The sequence below is a fragment of the Centrocercus urophasianus genome, unplaced genomic scaffold (genome assembly GCF_019232065.1).
Source record: "Centrocercus urophasianus isolate 14NV4802_14NV808 unplaced genomic scaffold, USGS_Curo_1.0 seq_9, whole genome shotgun sequence".
In the NCBI taxonomy this organism is placed as follows: Eukaryota; Metazoa; Chordata; class Aves; order Galliformes; family Phasianidae; genus Centrocercus; species Centrocercus urophasianus.
The window spans coordinates 25,877,652-25,901,500 of NW_024885532.1; the positions used below are offsets into that span (position 1 = coordinate 25,877,652).

Genomic DNA, 23,849 nt, shown 5'->3' on the forward strand with positions numbered 1-23,849 from the left:
TCCACAGGTAGAAAACTTCGTACAACTTCTTTATTTAAAAGGCCAGAAGTCAAACTGTTAGCCAGTAACAGGAGTTAATTTAAGCAACATATACCTAAATTCCCATTTCGCTCATCTCTTATTCTTTTACTTTCTCTAAAAGAAATGTGGAAATGTGATAACGCATTTCTTTTTTCCCCACCTTTTCACTCCCCTGACACTGCAAACAGCTTTTAACAACTCCTGTACCAGCCTCAGCTGACTGCCAACATGGGCTGAAGATAATGAGCGTACTGCTTGGATCACACAATGGCCTGGAAAATGATACATGTTTATTGTTGTCTTTCTTGTTGATACAACCGTATTTTCTCATTACAGGGAAAATGAAATCTGGACAAGAACTGTATTCTGTGAAACAAATACAGCAGTGGTATCAACCTTAGGTGCCTATAAAATAATCCCTCCTTGCACAGGTGATAAGTATCATCATTCATTACAACTTACCATTTCACTCATAGCCTCGTTAAAAGCTGTACGTGTCTTACCTGTGTGGTACAGCTAAAATTGCTGTTTATATATCACAGAATCACAGAATGATAGAATGGCCAGGGTTGGAAGGGACTTCAAGGATCATCAATCTCCAACCCCCCTGCCACATGCAGGGCCACCAACCTCCCCATTTACATATGGCATACTTATTGCTATATATATTAATACAAAAGTTGGTGCATGAAAGGTGGCACAAAAGGACATTCAGTACTTTTAGAATACTTCTTGACAAGCAGCAGACCTCAACATCTCAACTTTTTTGCAAGTCTGTGGAAAAATACTGGCCTTGTTACCTATTTGTGGGAGACTCTTCAGGCCATGAAACTACTGAGATTTCTGAGGAAACAGAAGTACTTTGAAAATTAGGATTATACATGTATTTGCACCTTTAGAAATAGACTTCTAAATGTTGTCTTCTATTGTTACAGTATTTTTAGTATTTTGCTTGGACAGTAAAAATGGCAATATTCTGTAGAGTCTAATATACTTCTTTAAAAGGAAATCCTTTCATTAACGATTTCTGATTTTTTTCTGACACACGCACACACAAAAAGATTATTCACTGAAAAATGTGTTCAAGTTTTGAGATATTTCTTATGTCTTTCTTTTACAAACTATTTTTAATAGTAAGTATATATACAAATATATTTAAATTAAAATTCTCACCCTCTACATATTTGCCTGTTCTTGAGTCTGCCCAGGTGCTTTAATGTAATGTATTCAAGATACCTTTTTATTTAGATTGGACATATGCCATCTGTTCTCCCAGTAAAAAGTCTGGTAACAGAAGAGGTAAATACCCTTATTTCCTCAATTTTTCTGAAATCTCATGAGCTAAGAGCAGATGAGACTGACTCTCAAAAAAACCTAGTCTGTATCAGTAATTTCAACCCCAAAAGGAAGTGGCTGCCATCAGTCCCTGCTGTTTTCCACTAGCTGGAGGTAAGTCAGGAAAAACTCTCCCTTAGACTTCAGTATTGGGCAATCACTTCTGTGTTCTGTGCAGTGGTGCAGGTTGCCCAAAGAGGTTGTGGAGTTGCCCTCCGTGGAGACATTCAAAAGCCACCTGGACACTGTTGTGGGCAACGTGCTCGAGAGGAAACTGCTTGAGCAGGGAGGTTGGACAGAATGATGTTCAGAGGTCTTTTCCAACCTTGATAATTTTGCAATTCTGTGATATACAACACAACAGAATTTAAAAATACTATAGAATTATAGCAAGACTGCACTTCAGTCTTTTCTGTTTCAATGTCTTCCCAAGTAATAGAATTCCTTGTAACCTCCAAATTGGATTCAGAAACAAACATTCTGTTTCCTGAAGGCAAAAACCTGTTCTGCTAGTGATTAAACAGTCTGTCACAAACACAAACTGAAGTATTTCCTATGACTGCATCATAAAAAGCATTTACATATCTAAACAAATACAAATGCTCATATTAATAAAAGAATAACTTGTTCTAACATTATACACTTATTTTAACATTATACACTTTATGATTTTAATTTTAAATTTTTATATTTATATTCAATGAAATACTTATAATCTAAACTATTAAAATATTCTCAAAAATGCAACTCAAACTGCAAAGTTATTTCTGGAGAAGAAATATTCCAGAGAACTACTCAGAATGACATGCTGCGATAAATTTCAGTTTCATGTTGATTAACCAGTTCTGCTTGTATGGTCCTCTTCTGATACTGAGGCCACCAGAAGTTTCAATGTTTCAAATCAAAAGAAGGATTGAGATGTTCAATTGAAAATGAATAGCAAAAGGCTGCAAAAACAACCCCTGTCATGAAACCTAGCCAAAACAAACAACCATGTGAAAATGTCATCATATAACTAAAGAAATCATACAACTAGCTCAACAAAAGACAGTTGTTTTGATAAATCAATATATTACTTGTATTATATTCTTATATTCTATTGTATTCTTCTATTATATTCTATATCAAACAATTCTAAAAGGACATAAATGTATTGATGACTGTTATGAAGTATGTGGCCAGTGGTTTATAGAAGCAACTATTCAGACTAAAATTGATCTTACTTATAAAAGAAGTTTCTCCAAGGTAACCTCTCCGTTTAAGGATGACATCAAGATATTTGGAATCTTCATTTACTAAATAATATTCCTGTTCTAAGGAAATCCATGCCCAGTTTAGACGAAAATGTTGATTCTTCAGCTTATTGCCTCCTGCAAAATAAAATACATATATATATATATATACTCATTTTCTGTATTAAATAATACTTAGGTTAATGAAACTTGTATCCTGAGTAAGAAACCATCTTAGCTGTATATTAAAATTCCAGTGTAACAAAAGCTTAGCACTAAAAATAACAGGCAAATAATCGTGATAGATTTGATGCGTGTACACTACAGTTGATTTTAGATGCATACAACTAGTCCCATTCATTCCGAAGTATGCTGATTTTCTTCTTTTTGAAGGAAAAAGAACAAGAGTTCATCAAATTATATTTGGGATCCCTTTTTCAGAAATTACAAAAATGGAGGATGATACAAGCACTTCTAAATGACTCACTACAAAAGATGTCATGTGGAGCTTCCTTGATAAGAGTACCAGAAGTGCTGGGAGGTCCTTATACTCTTGAGAGACTGGAGATGATAGCTACTGTCTGATTGCCTTTACTCATGCAGCTTGTTTCAAAATGTAATACTTAGTTCAATAAAATTATCATTTTGGGGCTTTCCTGTAGGATTTTAGGAAGAGCTTTCACATCTTGCTAGGAAATGGTTTCAGTAATATTGAGTATCCCTGATAAATGCCACAATTTATAGCTGTGCTAATGCCCTCCTAAGCTTACAAGCTTCTAATTATTGGGTCAACCACACAAGCACAGTTGCCTGTGTCACCTAAGGAAATTTAAAGAGACCCAAATGCTTACTGGCATCCTTTTTAACTCTTTTGTAATGACCTATTTCATGGTATCTCCCCAAACTCATTAAGCCGCTGAAATGTGTTTTGAGAATTAAGCTTTCAACAGACCAAAAGACATCGTCACAATTTGTTTCAGTTACAGTTACACTAATACTGCTGTAGCACCACACACTAGCAAAGAAAATTGATCCTGAAGAGCTCTTCCAAGGTCTGTACTGCTGTAGCTGTACAGCAGCTTCCCTGAGGTCTCAATACACATGGATGGTTTCTGTGCACTCGTGAAATGAAAGCTGAGTGCAGCAAAGCAGTGCAGGGGGATCTGAATCTCCAATATGGACCAAGTCAGTAGCTCCAGGTGACACTGTTAATGCAGATGGCATTGTCCTTAAGGTGAAGACAATATTTCTTCTCACAGTATCATAAAGAATATTCATAGCTCTAAAAGAAATAAATTGCTCATATATTTATCAGCAAAAACAGGCTCTTTTTTTTGAAGCCAAATCAATGCAATAATACAAGAAACATCACTCATAGTTTTGCAGGGGATGATACGGAAGCCATTTAACACAAGATGCAAAACACTGAACACCAGCATGCAACATGAGCATGTCTCAGCCTAATTTCTTGTTTCCAGCAGAAATTGAGCTGATGTGCCTACAGTTAATAGGATTTTCATAACTGTGACACAGTAGGAGTGGTCGCTGAAATGGCAAACTATAAGAAGTTTATCGTAGTGTAAAGAAGCAATCCAGAAGCAAATGTAAACAGATGGTACTTTAAGGCCCAGCTAAAAGTGCAACACTTCTTTTCAGTTGGAAACATAAGAGCTACAAAGAACCAGGAATCGTTTCACCGTCTATAAACCAAGTATTTGTACAACAGATGGAATATAGCAAATTACACATTTCTGATAAAATATAACATAGCTTTACTTGGTCATGTATGGTTTATCTCCACCTGTTCACTGATTTCCCACAGTAAAAAGGCATTTCTTGTCAGCATAGGGATTCTGGGTGTCACAGATAAGAAGCAGAACAAATGAAGTTCCATATGTCATTCTATTGGAGGTGTTTGTTACTACTCAGGGGAATCCTGTAATTTCTTCCGCAGCAATAAAACAGCCTGGTTTGCTCACTGAAGATAAATGCTCATTCAGCAACTGTCTTCTGGGAATGCAGGCTGGTGTGAGGCTGTAGTCTGATCACCTTCCCACAAGGTGCTGCTACAGAACAAGATTAGCTCAGGTAATGACAATTAGAAACATGCCAAGAAATCCCTTTAAACACTTCTGTGCAAAAGCTAGGGAATAAAATAACTTACTCTGGATAGCAGAGAAATATATCTAAGTATTTCAGTTCACTTATGGTTTAACTACTGGAAGAAGTGCCAGAGACTGATTTTCCCCTTGTAGTTTCTTCCAATCTGTTCCCTTGAACAAGAAACCTTCCATTTTCTTGCACTCTACTTCAGATAAGCCTCTGTGTTTTGTTATTGACCTGTCTACTAGGAAAATAACAAACACAAAACCCACAAAAAACCCACTACCAAACTTGTGAAATCTCTCTAACATAAAGGCAACAGTACTGTGTAAATGAAAGTAGGCAGATGGTCACCAAAGTATCATGCTTCCTGGCCCTGCTTCGTTCTGTTCCTTTCATCTCAACTGCTCCAATGGGAAGGCTAAAAATGCATAACAAAAACTGTAACGAGCACCACTATAAATCCAGTAACTGTAGTGCCAGAAAGCATGTTCCCATCAGTTTCTTGGGATAAATGCAAAATAATTTGTAAGAAAAGCTGTGTGTGACACCTCTGAACACTGGCCAGTCTAAACACGACTTGACAGAGGAATAAAATGTCTATCATAAAATAAATGAAACAGTACATGTAGGTATCACTATGAAGAAAAAAAATGCTGCTATATAAGTTCATTGCTTTCTAGCAATGCGCATTAGGAATCATAAAATCCCATCTGAAGGAAAAACTTCTTCCAGGGTTTGCAGCATTGCAACGTAAAACCTGGCATCACTGTTCTGCTGCCCAGAGAATGAATATTTCAATAAGTTTGTGGGCACAGGCATACAAACAACACTGTACTTATGGATAGGTCTCTTTGCTTCATTCTTAATGTGTTAAATAGGTCAAACAAATCTAATCTATATTTGCAAATAATTACTGAACAAATAAAAAATGCCATACAAGAGGCAAAGTCCCTCGGTTAAGAAGGAACAGCCATGTGGAGAAGTTCCAGTAGACAACTACAAAACCAGTATGCTGTCAGTGATGCTATGGAAAATGAAGAAATATGCTGATTTAAAAACCTAATAAGAGTATTAAACTTAGGAATCAGAAAACAAGAAAGGCAACAAGAAAGACTTACTGTTGTATTAATTTCATATGTTTTGCTTTCAGCATTTTTTTTTTAATTTTTCCTTCAAGTAAAAAACAAAAACAAACAAACAAAAAAGCAAATCCACATTATCTCTAGGGCTTCCACTTTGACTAGCTTACTTCTGCCCCAGAAATATCTATTTTTCATAGTTTAGAATGTACAGTACCGAGTTTCAGGTTTAGATATTTACTTCTAAATCTACTTATATGTAGGTATTTTACATCTTGCCTTCTCCTCTTTGTACTTTTGTGCTTAAAAGAAATGTTTTCTAAATTGTGCAACACATCCCAAGGTTATTCAAAGAATAAGAACTTTTTTTTTTTTTTTTTTAATATGTATTATTACTATCTCAGACTCGTGTTACAATAGAGTAGGAAGCAGAGGATTCATATTACCTAACTTCAGGCATCTACTTTTTGGCTAGTAATTTTAAACTTTCAAAACCAGGAAAGAGGCATCTTTTAAGGCCTCTATTATTTTAGGCATCTATTCTAGAATAACAGTGTCTCAAAATATGTAGAAATGCCTACATTTTTTGTCAGCAACTGTAAAAGATGCCTGTGGTGATCAGGTGGGTTGTAGACATCTTTATTACAGTCATCTAATGCTGGGTAAGAAGAATTGAATCATGTCTAAACTAGATGAAAATTGGGCCTTTTATACAAAATTGTAGAGCCAAGCAAGCATCAGCCAAAGAGATGATCTGTAAAGATCATCTAAGACTGTACAGCTTTCAGGAATTATAAGATATAAATGCTATCTTTATCTGGTTCCCTATTAAATTATCTGTCCTATTTATATGAATAATATTTCTATAGGCAAATGAATTTTGCATTCTTTTTAGGCTTTTTCTTTTCTTTCTTTCTTTTTTTTTTTTTTTTTTGGAACTTTCCTTGGGCTTAGTCAAACATTTAACTGCGAGGCACGTAATTAAGGTACTATGCATCAGTGACAGTTTGGGTTTTTCCAGACAAGTGTCTGTAATACAAACACATCAGAAACTTGGAGAAAGAAGCCATTAACAGAGCACTTGTAAAACTGAACAAAAGGAAGGAGTGCCAAATTACAATGAGGTACATCCAAAATAACTTTGCTTGACATCAGTGAGATGCAGTTGTGGGATACTGCTAGAGAGATGGATGGAAACCTGTTTCTCAAATTTTGCCAGAGTGCAATGTGATAAATCAGGAAACAGTAATAGACAAATTGATAGGATATGGTGCAAGCAGACATGCACGGGAATGGAGATAGGAAGAGTTGAGACACAGTCAAAGCTTTGCAAAGAGTGAAAGCTAAGTGTCTGGGGAAAGGTGGGCCATGAGGTGACTTCAGGAATAACTGAAGGACACCTCCCTCTGGAAAGGTGTACCTGAAAAGTGATGTGTCAAAGAAGGATGTAGCCTAGAATTCATCTTTACAGGAATCCTGTTGGCAAACTGGTAACATGTCAGAAAGCAGCAATAAATTACTTTTGCAAGGGTAATCAAGATAGATATTTCTAGAAAGATTAAGTCACCTGGAAACTTCAGTTTCAATTACACAACATGAATAAAAGAAAAGGGGGGTACAGGCTTGGTTAGCACAATAGTTTCAAGGGAGAATGATTCGAATGAATACTCACACTTAAGCATTGATCTTTCTACCTGTGCTGCTCAGATATCTTTATAAAGAAATAAAACTTCTATGAGAAATACAGATTCGATTGTCAGAACTTTCTATCATGATGCAAAGAACTCAGAGAAGGAAAGACTCAGCTCCACTTCTCTCCACGGACCATTGGACTCTATCAAAATGGTAAAAGAAATCTCTCTGCCATTAAATCCCATCTCTTCAGCACTGGTGACCTAAAAGGGCATTATGTGATGAGCACCTGACTGTGGCTTTTCTCTCCCCAGGAGTTACCCCAGAACCATAACTCATCAAAAAAGCGTACAGCTACACCACAGGTTCGTGTACTGACTTCAACAGAAATGGAGGGATTTTGATATAGATATCGGCTTCCCTGCATTGTAACCACAGTGTAACCAGGCATAGGGAATCAGTTAGAGTGCCTGACCTGTACAAGGGTAGCCACACACACTTACTGTGCCCACAAGATATGAGTCTGAACAAACACAGCTGACTTGTACACGTAGATCTTTATGGTACAACACAGCTACACTTTTCAGTCATTATCAGAGATCATTTAGTGGAAAAACAAAACCAAACCTTCTATAAATTCTTCCAAGAAACAGAACATGCATTAATCACAAGAACAAAAGAGAACAGGGGAAAAAAATGAAGAAAATCAGTAAGAATACATAGGAATTAAATTATAAAATAGTAGTCATTATCTTGATCTGAATGGTAAAGAAAGCACGAAGAAAAGAGAGTACCTTTAAAAATTTTATATGCTGGTCTTTCCTCCTTTTTCTTCTTATCTATTTTCCTGTCCAGACTAGGAGGTTAATAAAAGAGAACCAGGCCAGTAGTGAAATATTAACAGCCCTCCTATAGTTCAGGAATCATTATGTGACGTAACTAGAACAACAGCAAGACATTTTAAGAAACTGTTTCCTTCCTCTCCTTCCAGCTCCTTCCAGCTCCTGCTACTGTTTGGTGACTTGTTTGCAAAGTTTCTATACTATCCTTTTCCTTCCTATGGATTTCCTCATTGCAGCAGGGATATGAAACATCTGAAAAAGGAAACCCACTCCTGTACTTGAGTTCAACCCACAGGGAAAAGAAATGACACACAGGCAGAGGAAAGAAAATGGAATATTTCACCTTTAGAAATTGATTTCTTTATGCTCTGATTAGCCACCTCTGTGCCAAGCCAACTTATTTAATATATAGCAGGATAAAGTTACATTACTTTAGTTAGATTAAAGTTAGATTACTTTAGTTACTATAACAATTTTATTATAAGGAAGACTGGACATGAAATCTTTGTCCTCAGCATCATGACTCCCCATTTGTCCCTGAAGCTGTCTCCAACATTAGCAGGCCCAGGATTTTTTTCATCCTCACACTATTTGCTATACATGATTCATGGCTTGTATAAACATGCTTTTTGCCAGACTACAAAAAGAACATCTAATCTTAGGTGATTCTTCCCCCGATTAAGATATAACTTAAGAAAAAAATATAGAGAAGACATTATATGCTCAGATCAAGACACGCTGTTTCAACAACTCTGATTTGCCGCAGTGTTGTAGTTTCAATACATCACAGCTCCATGTTACAACTGCAAAGGTCTCAAATAAACTTTTTGTCTGATAAATTTCAAAAAGGACACTTACAAATAGCTAATAAATTTTCTTCATTTAATGAACTGGAGCAACACAAAATACACTTTTCCTTCTCCTATGAAGGATCTCCAGAAATTGCATATCCAGTAGAACTGCTGTATTTTCATACAGAAAATAAGTTTGCAGAAGCAAAATAATACGTAAAGCCAGCACACAAAATACGCCATTAGAATGTTTTGAATTGACTGCAACAATATATAAGTTAACCTTATAATTACCAACTAACTTGTTTAAATGCTCCACCTTCGTAAGTCTTTCTGAAATGTAGCACAGCGGACTCCAATCACTAACAAAATCTGCTGAACTCTGCACCCTTCTGCACTCCTGCCACAGTAACTGAATATATTTGCAGAACAACCACAGCCAACCCCTCAAACTAGCCCTGAGTGATTAGGGACTAAAACAATGCTTTCTCTTACTTCTCAGGAGAAAACCCACACTTCCCAGCCTTACGGACTTGGCCTGCCTGGAGTGTAATTGCTGGTATCCAATGAACTGCAGACAGTTTCCATCTTTCAGTAGCCTCTGTAACTCTTTTTTCCTTCTGTTTTATCTTTACCCCCAAGAAACAAATTGAAATGGTTGTTTGCCATGGCCTAGACTAAGCAAATGCTTGAAGTCAAGTAGCAGAAAAAAATATTTGAAGAATACTATACAATGCCTTTGTTAGAAAAAGAGAAGGGGAAGTGAGAGAAAATACTGAAATCTGGAGACTAGCTACTGCATATTACATTTTGTACCCAGTTTAGTTGAAATCCAACTAAACATAACTAACGACAACTCCAAGCATGGAGATTCATGATGGGTTAATTTGAGGAATTCTCAGTTCAAGGCTATCCTAGTTCTTCTGCAGGAGATTAATGAGATTTTCATTTAGGAAATCTATTGGGGGTGGGGGGTGGGGGAGGGGAGGAGTACCAGGTCTTCAGCCACTGCATTTCATTGCTTTAAATTAATTTCAGTTTAGATCAGCTCTATATACATTAGTTCACCAAGAGCCAGGATATCTTCACTCTGCTGGCTGTGCTGAGAGGCTTTGAGCTTTTGAAGATGGAAAAAACAAAACTGATAAAGACAAGCCTAGTCTGAATCACCAAGGAGAGATGCTGGAACACCACCTATGGTTAAAAGCCTTCAGAGATGTTAAGTGGTTAGCTTTGTAACTGACTTCAAAGGAATCCAAAGGGTCCCCCTGCTGGTTTGGGATTCTGTGCCGTAAGCATCTCTGCAAGATGCTGATTGCTTCCCATTTATAAAGTTATATTTGTGAATATGTAAATTTATGAACTCGGGGTACAAGTGAAATGTTACTATTTGAAATGTTTAAGCACATACCTATATGCACTGCAGAATCGTTGTCCTTAATGGAAGTGGAAGACCCAAAAAGTTCAAAGTTACCATAGGAGATCTTTACAAACTGAACAAAGCACACATCCACAGTTCCAGTGAAGAACCGCTACTCTCAAAACACAGAATGTTTTGCTCAGGTGTCAACACAGAAACACAACTGGCTTCTTCTTTAGAAAAGGTGAAGACAAGAGACACTTGTCTTATGGGTAGGATTCGTATTTTTATAATTTAAAAGACATGTTTAATTAAGCTAGCTACGTAGGCAGAAGGAATGGAAAAAGCTGCACTGTAAGGAACTGCAGGCACATGTTACACAATCAGCTGGATCACACTTTGGAAAGAGATGGACCGCTCCATTGAAAGTAAAGAGAGAATATTCAAACAACCAGTATACATGGGCAACTTTAAGATACCTAAGTCTGTTGATGTGCTTTTCTTAGGTGCACAAACAAAAGTTCTGAGAAAGCTCAAACATACAACGATTCCCGAACTGTGATGTGGTAAACCTGCAAACTCAAACACTTTGTAAGTCACCTTTGGAATATTTAAAAATTACCCAACAAAATCAATTTAGTTGAGAATTATTCTCTTATTAAACAACTACTCCTGTGTCACCATAAAGCTAGTCAGCATTCTGTATAGTCAGAAACAAGCTTCACAATTAAACTTCCTCGTGAGTAGAAACAGAGCAAACCCAAACACACCACTCAAGCTGTCATGCTTCTCATTAAACAATGCCTGTATTACCTAAAGCAGAATACCTTTTTTTCCTCAGGATCCCCACCCTTCACCTCCCTCTGAAGGGAAAAAAAAAAACAACCACACCACCTGGATTAATAAGATTTCATGCGTGCATGGCCTGCAGCAGTAAGTAAATTTATTAGATCTCTGGCAATGCATTCTTAAAATAAACTTAATAGTCTTCACATCTCTGCTCACTAATTCCTTTTGTGGCGCCAGACAACTTCTCCCAGAAAGCAAGCTCCAGATGTACTAAAGCAAGGCTTATTTCACTGTGTCACAGAATAACAGCCTGAGCTTGCTTACATAATGTCCAGTATAGGACTTCTGGTTTGCACCTTTAAAGCAGTATCACACACATATTGGTTCACAGGAAAACTATTCCAATAAAGATCAAGTGTTAAATTTGAGTCATGGGATAACTTCAGCCTCAGACTTCAAAGTTATCAGTAGTACCAATGACATTGTACAGCAAGGAGTGCTGCAACCTCACAAATGAAAGATATTTCTTAGAAGAATATACCTAAAATCAAGATATTATATAATAACGTATTATTTTAAGAAATTTCCATATCTAAGGGAAAAGATTCCATTTCCCTTCTTTTAAATCACATTTTTATTTAGACCCCACTGTTGCAAACTACTTCAAATGAGTTTAATACTTCAATGCTTGCATTGTCATTACTCTGCTGAAAATAGAGTAGGTGTTGGGTGCTATCTGAAACTGAGGCCCTTTATTTGTCATGATGAATTTGAAATTGGCATTTGTGTCAAACTAATTAGCAAATTTCTCTTGGAGTAGTTGAGATTTTTAACTCCACTGAGTGCTGTCTTTGCAGAGAATTCCTCTCCATTTCAGGTGATATTCTAGTCTCATAAATCTCAAACCTTACAGCCTTAAGAAGAAAATGTATGTGAGAGGGATTAAAGTGGCAGTTGTCATTTGCAGAAAAATAAAATGGAACAGTTTTCCCATTTCTTCAGTTGACTTTTCTTCTGTAACTGACTGAGCACCTATAGCAAAAGTATTCCTATAATTCCATGTCAAGGTGATTGAACAGATTTGAATTTTGGTTCCTTTTCTGTTCTGGCAGGGCAACAAATAAAATGCCCGACTGACTGGAGGAGAACAAATGTCAGGTGGGTTCATTTAACATTTACTTTTAATTCATTTCAGAGTCATTGCACCTGGTAATCTTGAATACTTAACTTTTAATATTATTTGACCAGAGAAACTCCTCTGTGGTATGTTTGATCCTTTTAAAGCTCTGCCAACCCTATAACTTTTGGCAGGTGATTCAGTCCTCCTCGGAAGGACAGAGTGAAAATCTGAAAACATGCAAAATAAAAACCAACCACTGACAGAGACAAATACAGTAGAAGCACTGTAACTCTGCCTTAAGACATGTCTTGTAAAGAAATGTTTTAAGATATTAGTTCCGCTGTGGAAGGAAATATGTTTGCATTAGTAATTTTTGTTTACATCATGATGAGTTTTTCAGTATTACCTAAAGAGTATCATAAAAAACAGACTGCAAATTCTGATGGCAACAATTAGATTATATTTCAATATTATGAGGTCTGCTCCAAAAGTAATGTCTCTTATTTTGTTGTGTTGACCCACAATGTCAGAGGTGGATATTGATGGTATGGCAGTAGAGGTTGAACCTTCCCACCAATATTCCATTACATTTTGTTGTCATGTGACAAACGACAGCAGAGGGGTGGTCTGACAAAATGGTGTCTGACTACATGGACATGTAGTATGAAGCAAAGGTATGCAGTTGAATTCCTCCATGCAGAAAAAGTGGCGCCCACTGACATTCATCAACACTTGCTGAAGGTTTATGGAGTCCAAATAGTGGATGTGAGCACAGTGAGGCAGTGGATGGTGCGTTTCAGCAGTGGTGACAGTGGACCACCTCCACTGGTGCAGGTTTTACAAGCACTGCATGAAGGCCCTTTATCATCACTGGTGAAAATGCATAGCTAATTGTGGTCACTATATTGAAAAACAATGTTTTATAGCTGATAATTTTCTCTACCAAATAGTGTTATTGTGCTCCTTGTATGTGCTGTAATTTTCATGGAAATAAATAGGAGGCATTACTTTCAGAGCGACCTACATATTTTAGATGAAATTTCCACGGTCCTAATGCAGCAATCAGTGTGTACCATAAAGCAGAGAAAAAAAAAAAAATACAAGAAGAAAAAATTCTTTAAAAGATTCAAGTCAAGATGTAAGAAATATGTTTAAACATCAAGTACAGGAAAGGAAGTACTTCAGAACTGAAGGACTGAATCGAAACTCCAGAACAGAACGACCACTGTGAGTCCTGAAAAGGAGCAGGCAGGGCTCAAGTGAGACACAGCAGAGGGACTGGGACAGAACTGTCAAATTATAAGAAGTCAATCTCGATAGTATATTTGTTCCAATACATTCTTCCTCTCTCTTTCTCCTTGTCTCTGCAAATGCATGCAATCTTTAGTCATGCCGTAAGATAGTTAAATTAAATGAAAATGATCAGTAAAGAAGTACAGCCTTAGCATTTCATTTATGCTGGTTCTAGAATAATATTATGGTTTCAGTGGACAAATTTTAACAAACGACTTAAACACTGTTCTTTTATTCACCTTGAAAGGAGATGACAGATTTAGATGTTATTCCCTTTCTTAATATAGTAGTAGATACATACATCAAAGTCTTGATAAGTGAAAACGCATATCTACTTAAAAATTTCTTTAAAAAGCTTATGTGAGAAAATTATGTATTGACCTTCAAATACCAAGGCATGTTTTTTGATGTGCCAAGTTGAAGTTGATTTGGCATTCACTCAGCCTTTTGGAACTCCTTGATCACGACCATTCTCCCACGTTTATTCAGAAATTAGAATCCTTGAGCTTTCTCCCAGTGGCAAGGGAGATGTTTTTGTCAATTCCAATTCCACCGCTCACTGAGACTGCTGGCTATTGCACACAGGCAGCAAAAGGCACAGGTATCTGTGGGCTCATGTTTACATTTTTTGACAGAGAGCTGGCAGAGGTGACAAGACAACAAAGATTAGAGGACATGCTAAATTGATTCATTCAGGGCAACCCTCCAACAGATGATTACAGAGGGCTACTGAAATCCTTCTAATTTTAATTGTCCTGGAGCTACCTGTGAAAGTTTCATCACTGAGGTAGATGGGCCCTTCCTTAGATAGCCTGCAAGGGTACTTCTCTCCCTTCTTTCCTTGACTATAGAAGAAAATAAAAGATTTAGGAGGATTGATTCATGAGAGTGCATAAGAGGTGCATAAATTAGTTTGAGTGAATTTCTTGTTCTGTGCTATAGGACTGAACAGGCATGCTTGTCAATCGATTTAGTATATGAAGATGGCAGAAGCATTCATTTTCACATAGATAATTATACAGTGTATAAAATGGCACTGATTGTTGGCCCTCTCTTTGACACTTCCAAAAACACATACGTCTGAGCTTGTCTATGAAAGCTGACTGACCTGTTGGTCAGGCTGAAAGAAAATTACTGTTGATCCCCTGTGCAAAACAATCTAATTCACATGGATGGAAAGCACGGTAGCGTTTAGAGATAAATCTGAAAAGTTATGTGATAAGTGATAATGTTTCAGTCATTATAATATTTGCGCACGTAACTTGGGTCATACAAATGCCTACACCTTTTCTAAATCAGATTGTCAACTTGCTGCCTTGCTGCTAGGAAAATTACATTAACCTTTTCAAAGAAGGAAAATGGTCTGCCAGTCAGCCTCATCCTGCTGCACAGAAGATTAGATGCTTTCTCTAATCTTTCCAAAGAAGTACCTACCAGTTTATCATTTGTTGGCCTCGGCCTCCTGCCCTTTCAAAGACAGAAAAGTAGTATTAACTTTGTTTGTAAAGCCCAGCTAATTAAACATACAAAATATCATTGCATAAAACCTTGCCATTATTTTTAAACTACTATTTTATCCTTCTCCCTGCCCTGAGCTAGTAAGGGAAGTTATATCAGTGAATTATTACTTCAGGTTACTGACAGGAGTATTTGCACCTATTCTTGTTAAACCATTTAACCTTTAATAATTACAGTTATTCTTTAGGTCTCATGCATACCTGAAGAGAAAGGGATACAGTAGTAACATAACCTCACTACATCTCACTTTGTTTTTAAGGTTCTCTAGTCCAGACTCACCCTGTGTTTTCTAATAAGTTTCATCCCAGTAATAAACTGGGATCTTAGTTGCAGTATTCATGTCTGTGGGAAATTGAAAAGGATCTCCAAATTGAAAAGGATCTCCAAGATTCCTACCTCCTGTTCCATATTGTGACAGACAGTCTCGTTGCTGTTCTTGGTCACAAACTCATTAATTTCCACTAAAAAGCAGAGACTTCTGTAAGAGATTATTCTGTCAACGTCTGTGTCTCAAAGTTTGCTGGGAACACCGATGGACTTGTTCAAGTCCAGACAAGTCCCGAGCAAGGACGGTGAAAACCTGTGTCTTAAGGAGACAGATGGACAAGTCCAGGCAAGCCCTAGGCAAAGGTTGTGAAACCCTTTGTCTGGGGGAACGCAGATGGGCAAGGCCAGGGGCAACGAGAGTGAGATGAGCTGCAGCTAAATAGCTGTGAAGTGCTCCTTTGTGTGGACCTATCTCCGGATGATGGCCATCTCAGGGGGTACTCAATGACTCTTGCTCAAGGCCCATCCTTGTCACGTAGGCAGGAGAATAAGGAGGATAAAAGAGGAACTGAAAACCATGAGGATAGGTTTCTGACAACAGATTCCTCATGAAGAAGAACGGAGGTTTTCTGACAACAGATTCCTCATGAAGAAGAACAGGGGTTTCTGACAGCAGATTCCTCATGAAGAAGAATGGAAGGTTTCTGGCAACAGGTTCCTCATGAAGAAGAGAGAGAGGAATTCCTGAAGATGGAAGGATTCCTGAAGATTGAGGGGATTCCTGCATACTGTTGAACTCTCCTGAGCCTGCTGCCTGACCGCTGTTCCTGCTTCAAGTATTGGCTCCTCGACTTCCTCGTCTACCTGCCTGCTGCCCAGGGCCGGCCACGCTGCTGCTCCCCGTCTTCTGCTGCGTTCTGCCCGGGACCTTCAAACACCGTGCAACAGGACCGCTGCTGGATCCTGCTGGTGACTCTCCCCGCTTTACGCAACTCCTGCTTCTTTTCCATCTTTTCTATCGCACTCCTTCCCTTCCCCGTCTCCCTGATTAGGTCTTAGTAATAAATTGGATGGAACAACATATGAACCGTTGTTTCTTAATCTCACACCGGGTATACAGATATTAAAGAACCTCATCTCCCTCCTATAAATTGGAGTGGGACAACTTCTTGCTCGCTTCCCATGGTAGAGCCCTTCAAACACCCTTCAAAAAAGCAGTGACTAAAAGCAGCCACTGAAGTCCAGTGTCACATTAACTCTCTTTTAATCATCTTGACTGAAAAATTCCCAGAGAACAGATTCTGACCTTGGAAACTCTTTGATCAACCACATTTCTTATTCTTTGGACATAAGTCTGGTCTTCTGTTATTAAATTCACGCATGTTACAGAATTCCTTTGCCACAGTGTTCTTGCTCTCTTCACTTACTGAGAGCTTCTTGGAAGCAAAGTGATCACAATCTAACAAATCTAAAATAACAAAGTGGTCACAGTCTAACATGAGCATGCAAAAGCACTTTCTTTTTACTTGCTAGTTAATGAGCAACTTTCAGCTAAGTTTGATAAAAGTCCTTATATTAAAGAACACAGAAGGTAAAGGTGAAGTACTGTCTCAAAAGCTACTTGTTCTATGCAGACACATTTTCTATATTCTAAATTTCACAGTATGCTTACATTAAAGAGTCCTTTATTTGTAGTCTCCTTGTTCTTTTACTGGCTGATATTTCAAGCTACAACAAGCAATATATCTTAAAGGTGCCTAGACACATGAATACAGGAGGCACGGCATGGTACATGGACAGACTGGAGAGCTGGGGGGAGAAAAAATTTATGAGGTTCAACAAGGGCAAGTGTAGAGTCCTACGTACAAGGAGGAATAACTGCATGCACCAGTACAGGTTAGGGGTGGATCTGCTGGAAAGGAGCTCTTCGGAGATAGGCCTAGGGTCCTGGTGGACAGCAGGCTGTCCATGAGCCAGCAGCAAGCCCTTGTGGCCCAGAAGGCCAATGGTACCCTGGGGTGCATTAAAAAGAATGTGGCGAGCTAGAGAGAGTTCAAAGAAGAGCCACTGAGATTCTTTCCAATCCCTACTATTCTGTGATATGTGCATCCTGTTAGAGCCAAATAAATTAAATCCAACTGCTACATCTGTATTGCACAAACTGCAATTCCAAAGAGCTCAGCCCCCTAAAAATCAAGGCTTTATCAGTTTGATGCTTTGTTTGGCCTAGGCAGTTCTGCAGATTGCTGTTTTCTGATCAGTCCATTAAGCTCTGTCATGAGTATCTCAGCGAAGGACTGTGTTGCTCTTTACACAGGAAAGCTTTATTTTTGTCAAGAAGTAATAAATGAGGAGAACAGATTTTATCAGTTCTCTCAGTGTTTTTCCACAGTTCAGTGTGCAAGTCTTTCCTTCCCATTTGTAGGAAATGGGAAAATAGCTATAGAAACCATTTTCTCACTGGTCCTCACATATCCTCACTTGTGGTAAATACTGCAACAGCTTATATGGAGATACAGTACAGGGCAATTCTTCTGTTTATTTTGATGGTTTCTATTCAAAACCTACAGACAAGAATGAAGAATGGGTGCCAGAAATTAGTGTGAGACAAATTCTACCAAGTTTTCACACTGAGAGTGTCCTTACAGAATCAGATTGTCTGGGACACTTACTGATAAGTAAAAAACAGCAACTATTTAAAATCATTGAAGAACAAGGCAGAAAACCTTCCTGCAGAAATGTAGACTGGGAGCTCCATTTGGACTGTGGTCGATCTTTTTCTTAAGTAAATTCAGAACACAGCCACTCAAAAATTGCAGGACAATGAGATTCGTACAGCATACTGCATAAAAAAGAATTAAGGATAAAACGTTTAAGAAATTTCATTAATTACATTCATTTGGCATATCAAGAATTTTTAAGTAGTTCTGAATTATTTTCCAACTAGGCAGCTATTTAATATTCAGAATCTCAAAAGCAGGAAGGGCAATTTCATTTCAGGGAAAAATCATTACACGTTTAACAGCTAACCAAATCCTTAAATATATGTTTTCTCTACATTTCCCAAGATGACACAATTTGAAGTCACATGAAGATAATTTCATTTCACTGATGGTCCTACTTGCCAAATTTCAAAATAAAACCACAGCTTTACCAGGCTGTATTCAGTGGAATGGGACTGTTTGAGTCATTCACCTATTTTGTGCATCTATCGTATCGTACTCCCAACTTTAATATTTGCTGTCTGTAGAAGTGTTTTATCCCAAACATATTGCATTGTCCTTCAAACTGAATCTAAATTTTACTTTGCTCCATAATGAATGTCTTACTGTCAAACTGATTGAGTTGATTTAGACTTCATATAAAACAGCCTCCTTAGTAGCTTTCAACATGACGCCAGAAGACTATTTCTTTAGAGAAATAAATCACGATAGAATGCAACTCAAGAAAGATGTGCTAGGAGTGAAAAAAAAATCATTACATAAATTAATGAATAATATGAACCAGAATACGTTTTAATGGAAATTAACCTAAAGATTCCCACTATCATGCTTGAATCAAAAGAAATTAAGTACCTAATATACCATATTTGTTTATACCACATCATGTTTGATGCTAGGATGTGCCTCATCACTTACTGTGCTAGCAAACTCACAGCTTACAAAACAAATAAGAACTGATATTATAAAAATATTGAAAAACTTATTGTGATCTTCTATTCCATTCAAGTCTGCAATGTTCTCTGCCATTTAATACTGAATATACTGAGCAAGATTTTTTTGTCTATGGTTGGAATACAAATAAATCATTATAACCAATTCTTAAGAGATCAGTTACCAAGTATCCAGTGGAAAATTCAATGAAGAAAAGAGAAAGAATCATAATGTAGGACGACAGAGAACTAAGTTTGATATGCTGAGTAGGTAAGAGGAAATAGAATTTAATAATGTTCTGAAGACTGCATCATTAATATCTAACGATATTTTATAAGATGTGCACATAGACATAAAGTATTTCTTAAATCAAAATGTATAGAAAAATTATGTATATTTTATAATCAGTGTTCCCCAAAAGTATAAGATCACCCAAACAAATACTAAATAAACATGGATATTTAAGTAAGCATCATATAGTGAAAATATTACATAAGCATTGTATTTAAAAGATAATGTAACTCAATTTTATAGCATCAAGCACCCATAACATTTTTCAGTGAAACACTATGTATGAAATTTGAAGTCTAGGTAGAAGATATCAAAATGTTGATTCTCATTCTCAGAATGGGAAAAATACCGCACATCATATTACATCTCTTAAGAGCTGCACCCAGATATTCAAATTCTCTCTTCATTTAACACCATAAGAACAGAACAGCAGTGAGAGGCAGCAGGAGACATACCACCAGGAATTATTTTGACTGTTCTTCCCCTTGCTGCAATTTTTGATCTCGGAAATGCTTAGGAAAATTTTATTGAAGTCAATACAAACTATTTTGATCCTTTAGACTTGGAAAGAGTACCGAGGTAAAAAAGAGAACAGTATGTGAAAACATTATATTCCAAAGAAATCTAAATGATCTGTTCAAGCAAACAGCTTACAGTACTTAGAAGACCTCCAAAGATATTTCCAACAAGTTATAAATATTCTTACCGTAGTAAGCATAATATTTATATTCTTTAACTTTTGCCAGAATATTATTATTAACAGGGGATGAAAAATCACAGAATTGCAGGGATTGAAAGGGACCTCTGGAGATCACTGAATCTAATCCCTTGCGAAAACAGGCTCTCTACAGCAGGTTACATAAGTAGGTGTCCAGACAGCTTCTGAGTATCTCCAGAGAAGGAGACTCCACAACTGTTCTCTCTATGCTCTCCAGAGCTTGTTCCACTGCTCTGTCATCTGCCAAATAAAGAAGTTCTTCCTCGTGTTTGTACAGAACTTCCTGTGTTCTAGTTTGTGCCAACTGCCCCTTACTGTGCTTTTGGGCACCACCAAAAAACCTGGCCTCAACCACTTGGCTGCCACCAATTAGATATTTATGAGCACTGATAAGATCCCCTCTCAATCTTCTCTTCTCCAGGCTAAGCAGTCTCAGGTCTCACAGCCTTTTCTCATAACAGAAATGCTCCAGAGTCTGAATTGTCTTTATGACTCTCCTCTGCACTTCCTGTCAAATTCCTTGTCTTTCTTGAACTGCGGAGCCCAGCACTGTATCCATTGCTAGGCTCCAGCTGCGTCCTCACCAGGGCAGAGCAGAGGGGGAGGATCAACTCACTTGATCTGCAGACCACACTCTTTTCAATGTGTTCCAGGATCCCGTTGGCTTTCTGAGCCACAAGGGCACACTGCTGGCTCATAGCCAACTGTTGTCCACCAGGACACCCAAGTTCTTGTCTGCAGAATTCCTTTCCAGTGCATGATTTTACTGAACATAATTTCTACAGTTCCTTCTCTACACAGGATTTCAGCATAATATTTCAAACACCGATCATAAACTCAAGCTCAGCTTTCATTTCTATTCTTTGAATCTGCCCAATAAGCAGTGTAAAGTGCAATTATCAGTAAACAATGCAGTGTAACTACTAATGTCAACACTGAATCTTAAGGATGATCTACGTGGAACATAAAGAATAATATTCATCCTAAAGAACATCCTAATTACACCTGACAGATGCAAATGATTTATGTGCCATTTTTTGAGCAACCACATCAGTTTGGCGAAAAATCTCCCAGATTTCCTCCCAACAGCAGTATATCATATATTTTTAACATGCCAGATGCATTTCACCTGATGAACATTGGCCAGCTTTCTTTGTATATTGTCAGATTTATAAAGAAAATTGAAATGCTTTACATATCAAATTGTAGAATGATTATCTGTATATAGATATATGTAATATGTTTGTTACATATGTATATGTATATATCTTCAAAAAGAGAATTATATGTGTATATGTAAGTCCTTACAGACTTGCGTAGGAGGACATACATCTGAATGCTTACTTAAACAGTTCACAGAGTACACTACATTCACTCCATATTTAAAATCAATCCAAATCTGTGTAAATCATCACAGCTCAGCTGAAGCAAATGGAACAGTGTCTGTTCACAAAGATGAAGACCGAACCAATATTTCTGTGCGGTTCTGCCACCGAAAAACAGAATAGGTATCTATACCATATGCTCATCAAGAAGATGCCCTTCACATCTGCAGTACAAATGTGAATAAATCTGAGCACAGTACCATACCCACAGAAACATCATTATTTTTGTTTTGATACACGTTATGTATCAATTTTCATCTTGATAAAAATTCAAGTCTTTAATTTAGAGCTAATGGAATTTATATAACAGGTTGAGGATTAAATCTCTTTGGCTGTTTGAAATAAACCTATAATTTGTTATTAATAATTATGCTGTGGATAACAATGTGGATAATAATAACATTTCACTTTGTGATGGATAGTGAAATTCATTGCAGATCTGTGGAATCACAATCTCTGTACTAATAGTTTCCACGCTATCTGCCGCCCTTATGAGGATTGATTCCATGATCCCCTTGGACCTTGCTGTGGACTGCAACAGACTCCCACAACCCACACAGGAGAAATCAGTTCATGCAGCTTCCCAAAAAAACACAAATAAAAGTACCCATTCTAACAGTAAATCAAGACTGAGCCTCCTGTGACTGTGTGACTTCCCGACACGGAAATGTCAGAAAACCTCTTCTACCTTCAGCAGAGCACTTTAGGCTGATACAACACATGTAGCTGTTATCAGAATAGTGACATCTGCCATTACTCATATTTTCGCTCCGAGAATGTTAAGCTTAGGGGCTGGGCAGTATTATGCTCTTGCTGGTTTCATACACTTACTAGAAACGGTAAGGAGATTGTGGAAAACAATGTTCTGGTAAAAAGGTAATAATACTTATTTACTACAAAAAGAAAACTCCTTTGGGTACCTCTGGAATTGATTTATTCTTTCTCTTCCCTGACTTTATACTCATGCAGCTCTACTGGGATGACAAGACACACTGCAGAGGGCTTTGCTGGATTAGGTGTAGCTTATAGCTGTAACAAATTACTGCCCTATTGTCCAAGCTGTAGGCCTGCTAGTTCCAGTAACTGCCACTCCTTTTCTGTTCTTGCCAGTGGCAGCTGGAAACTTTCTTCCTCTGTCTCTGCAGGACTCTTTAAGTTGGGAGACATTACTGCATTGAATTACAGTCACATTTTTGAAAAGCGTTTGCCAGGATTCATTTCATCTAACTTTGGACACTGTGGACATCTGTATTCTAAGATAGTTATTCTAAGCATCCATTGCAGTCAGCAATGGTCTAGTCACCAGATTAGAATTCTGTTGCCTAAAGATAAGTATTCAGGGCCATTTGAGATCCGGGACATCTGCACAGGGCTGGAAATATAACAGAGCATTACTTGGAGATCCGTTTCTTCTGCAGGGTTGGACAGAGGTCAGGCAAGTTGCCTGGAGCACCCCAAACTGCACTCAGTGCTTATGCGTAGACATATTCATAAACCTGCATTTAGACATCTATATTTGGTTGTTCTCATTTTAAAACAAAATCACACGTGCTACTTTTAAACCTTCTCTTCTTTTTTTCTAGGAAGAGAGTAGTGCAGATTGAGAAACAAATCTCATTTTACATGGCAGATGACTTCACCTCTACAGAGATTCGCAAGCCCTGCCTCTTGGTGCTCCACCTTTGAGATGACTGTGTAGATGTTTGCCTTCATCAAATAGGCAGCCTGAGAGCAGGGAAGTGAAGGAGGCAGCATACATTTTGGTGCTATAATGAGATTGGCTTAAGCTGACTGACGCTACATCCATGATCAATAGGTTCACATACACATTCAGCAAGCATAGACAAAGGAATTAGGAACTCCTTGTTCCTCCGTGTGTTCTCAGTCCCAGTGTTTGGTGTTCCCTCCCTACAGCTGAAACAAGCACTTGTGTGGCCATATAAGGAACTGCTGTAAGGAACTTGTAGTAGAATTGAAAGTAGAAATAAACAGTTCTGATTTAATTTCAGTGATTTCTCTGACCCGGAGTTCACAGCACAGGGGTAACCATGCTCGTGCCAGCATTAGGGAGGCAGCAGCACAGTGGCAAGTAGCAGGGGTGGAGAGAGAACAGAACTGATGTGTTTGGCAGCAAAGATGGCTTTAGATGCTGAAAGTAATTCCCTAGGCACTCATCTCTTTCTGATCAGAATGTTACAGTGTAAATCTACACCAAAGAGTGGTTTTTCCACATTATTTCCATTAACAACTACATGACGACATGATCTTAGTGGCCTTTTCCAACCTTCCAACTCATCCCCTAGCATTATACCTAAAGTAGGGTGTCACCCTACTTGTCATGCTGACACTGACCACATAACTTTTAACAACATGAAAATGCTCTTAATACAAGCCAGGAGTTGTGACAACCATTTGAA

The 23,849-nt window shown here is 37.8% G+C and overlaps 1 protein-coding gene across 1 annotated transcript in view; it reads right to left on the reverse strand.

Annotated features, from left to right (window-relative positions):
* The window catches only part of FREM2 (FRAS1 related extracellular matrix 2), a 128,337-nt gene that overhangs the window by 52,779 nt on the left and 51,709 nt on the right, over positions 1 to 23,849 (reverse strand). Inside the window, exon 3 of the mRNA XM_042839144.1 lies at positions 2,580 to 2,726. Within this exon, the coding sequence (XP_042695078.1) occupies positions 2,580 to 2,726 (147 nt within the window). The remainder of the gene's footprint in view (positions 1 to 2,579; positions 2,727 to 23,849) is intronic.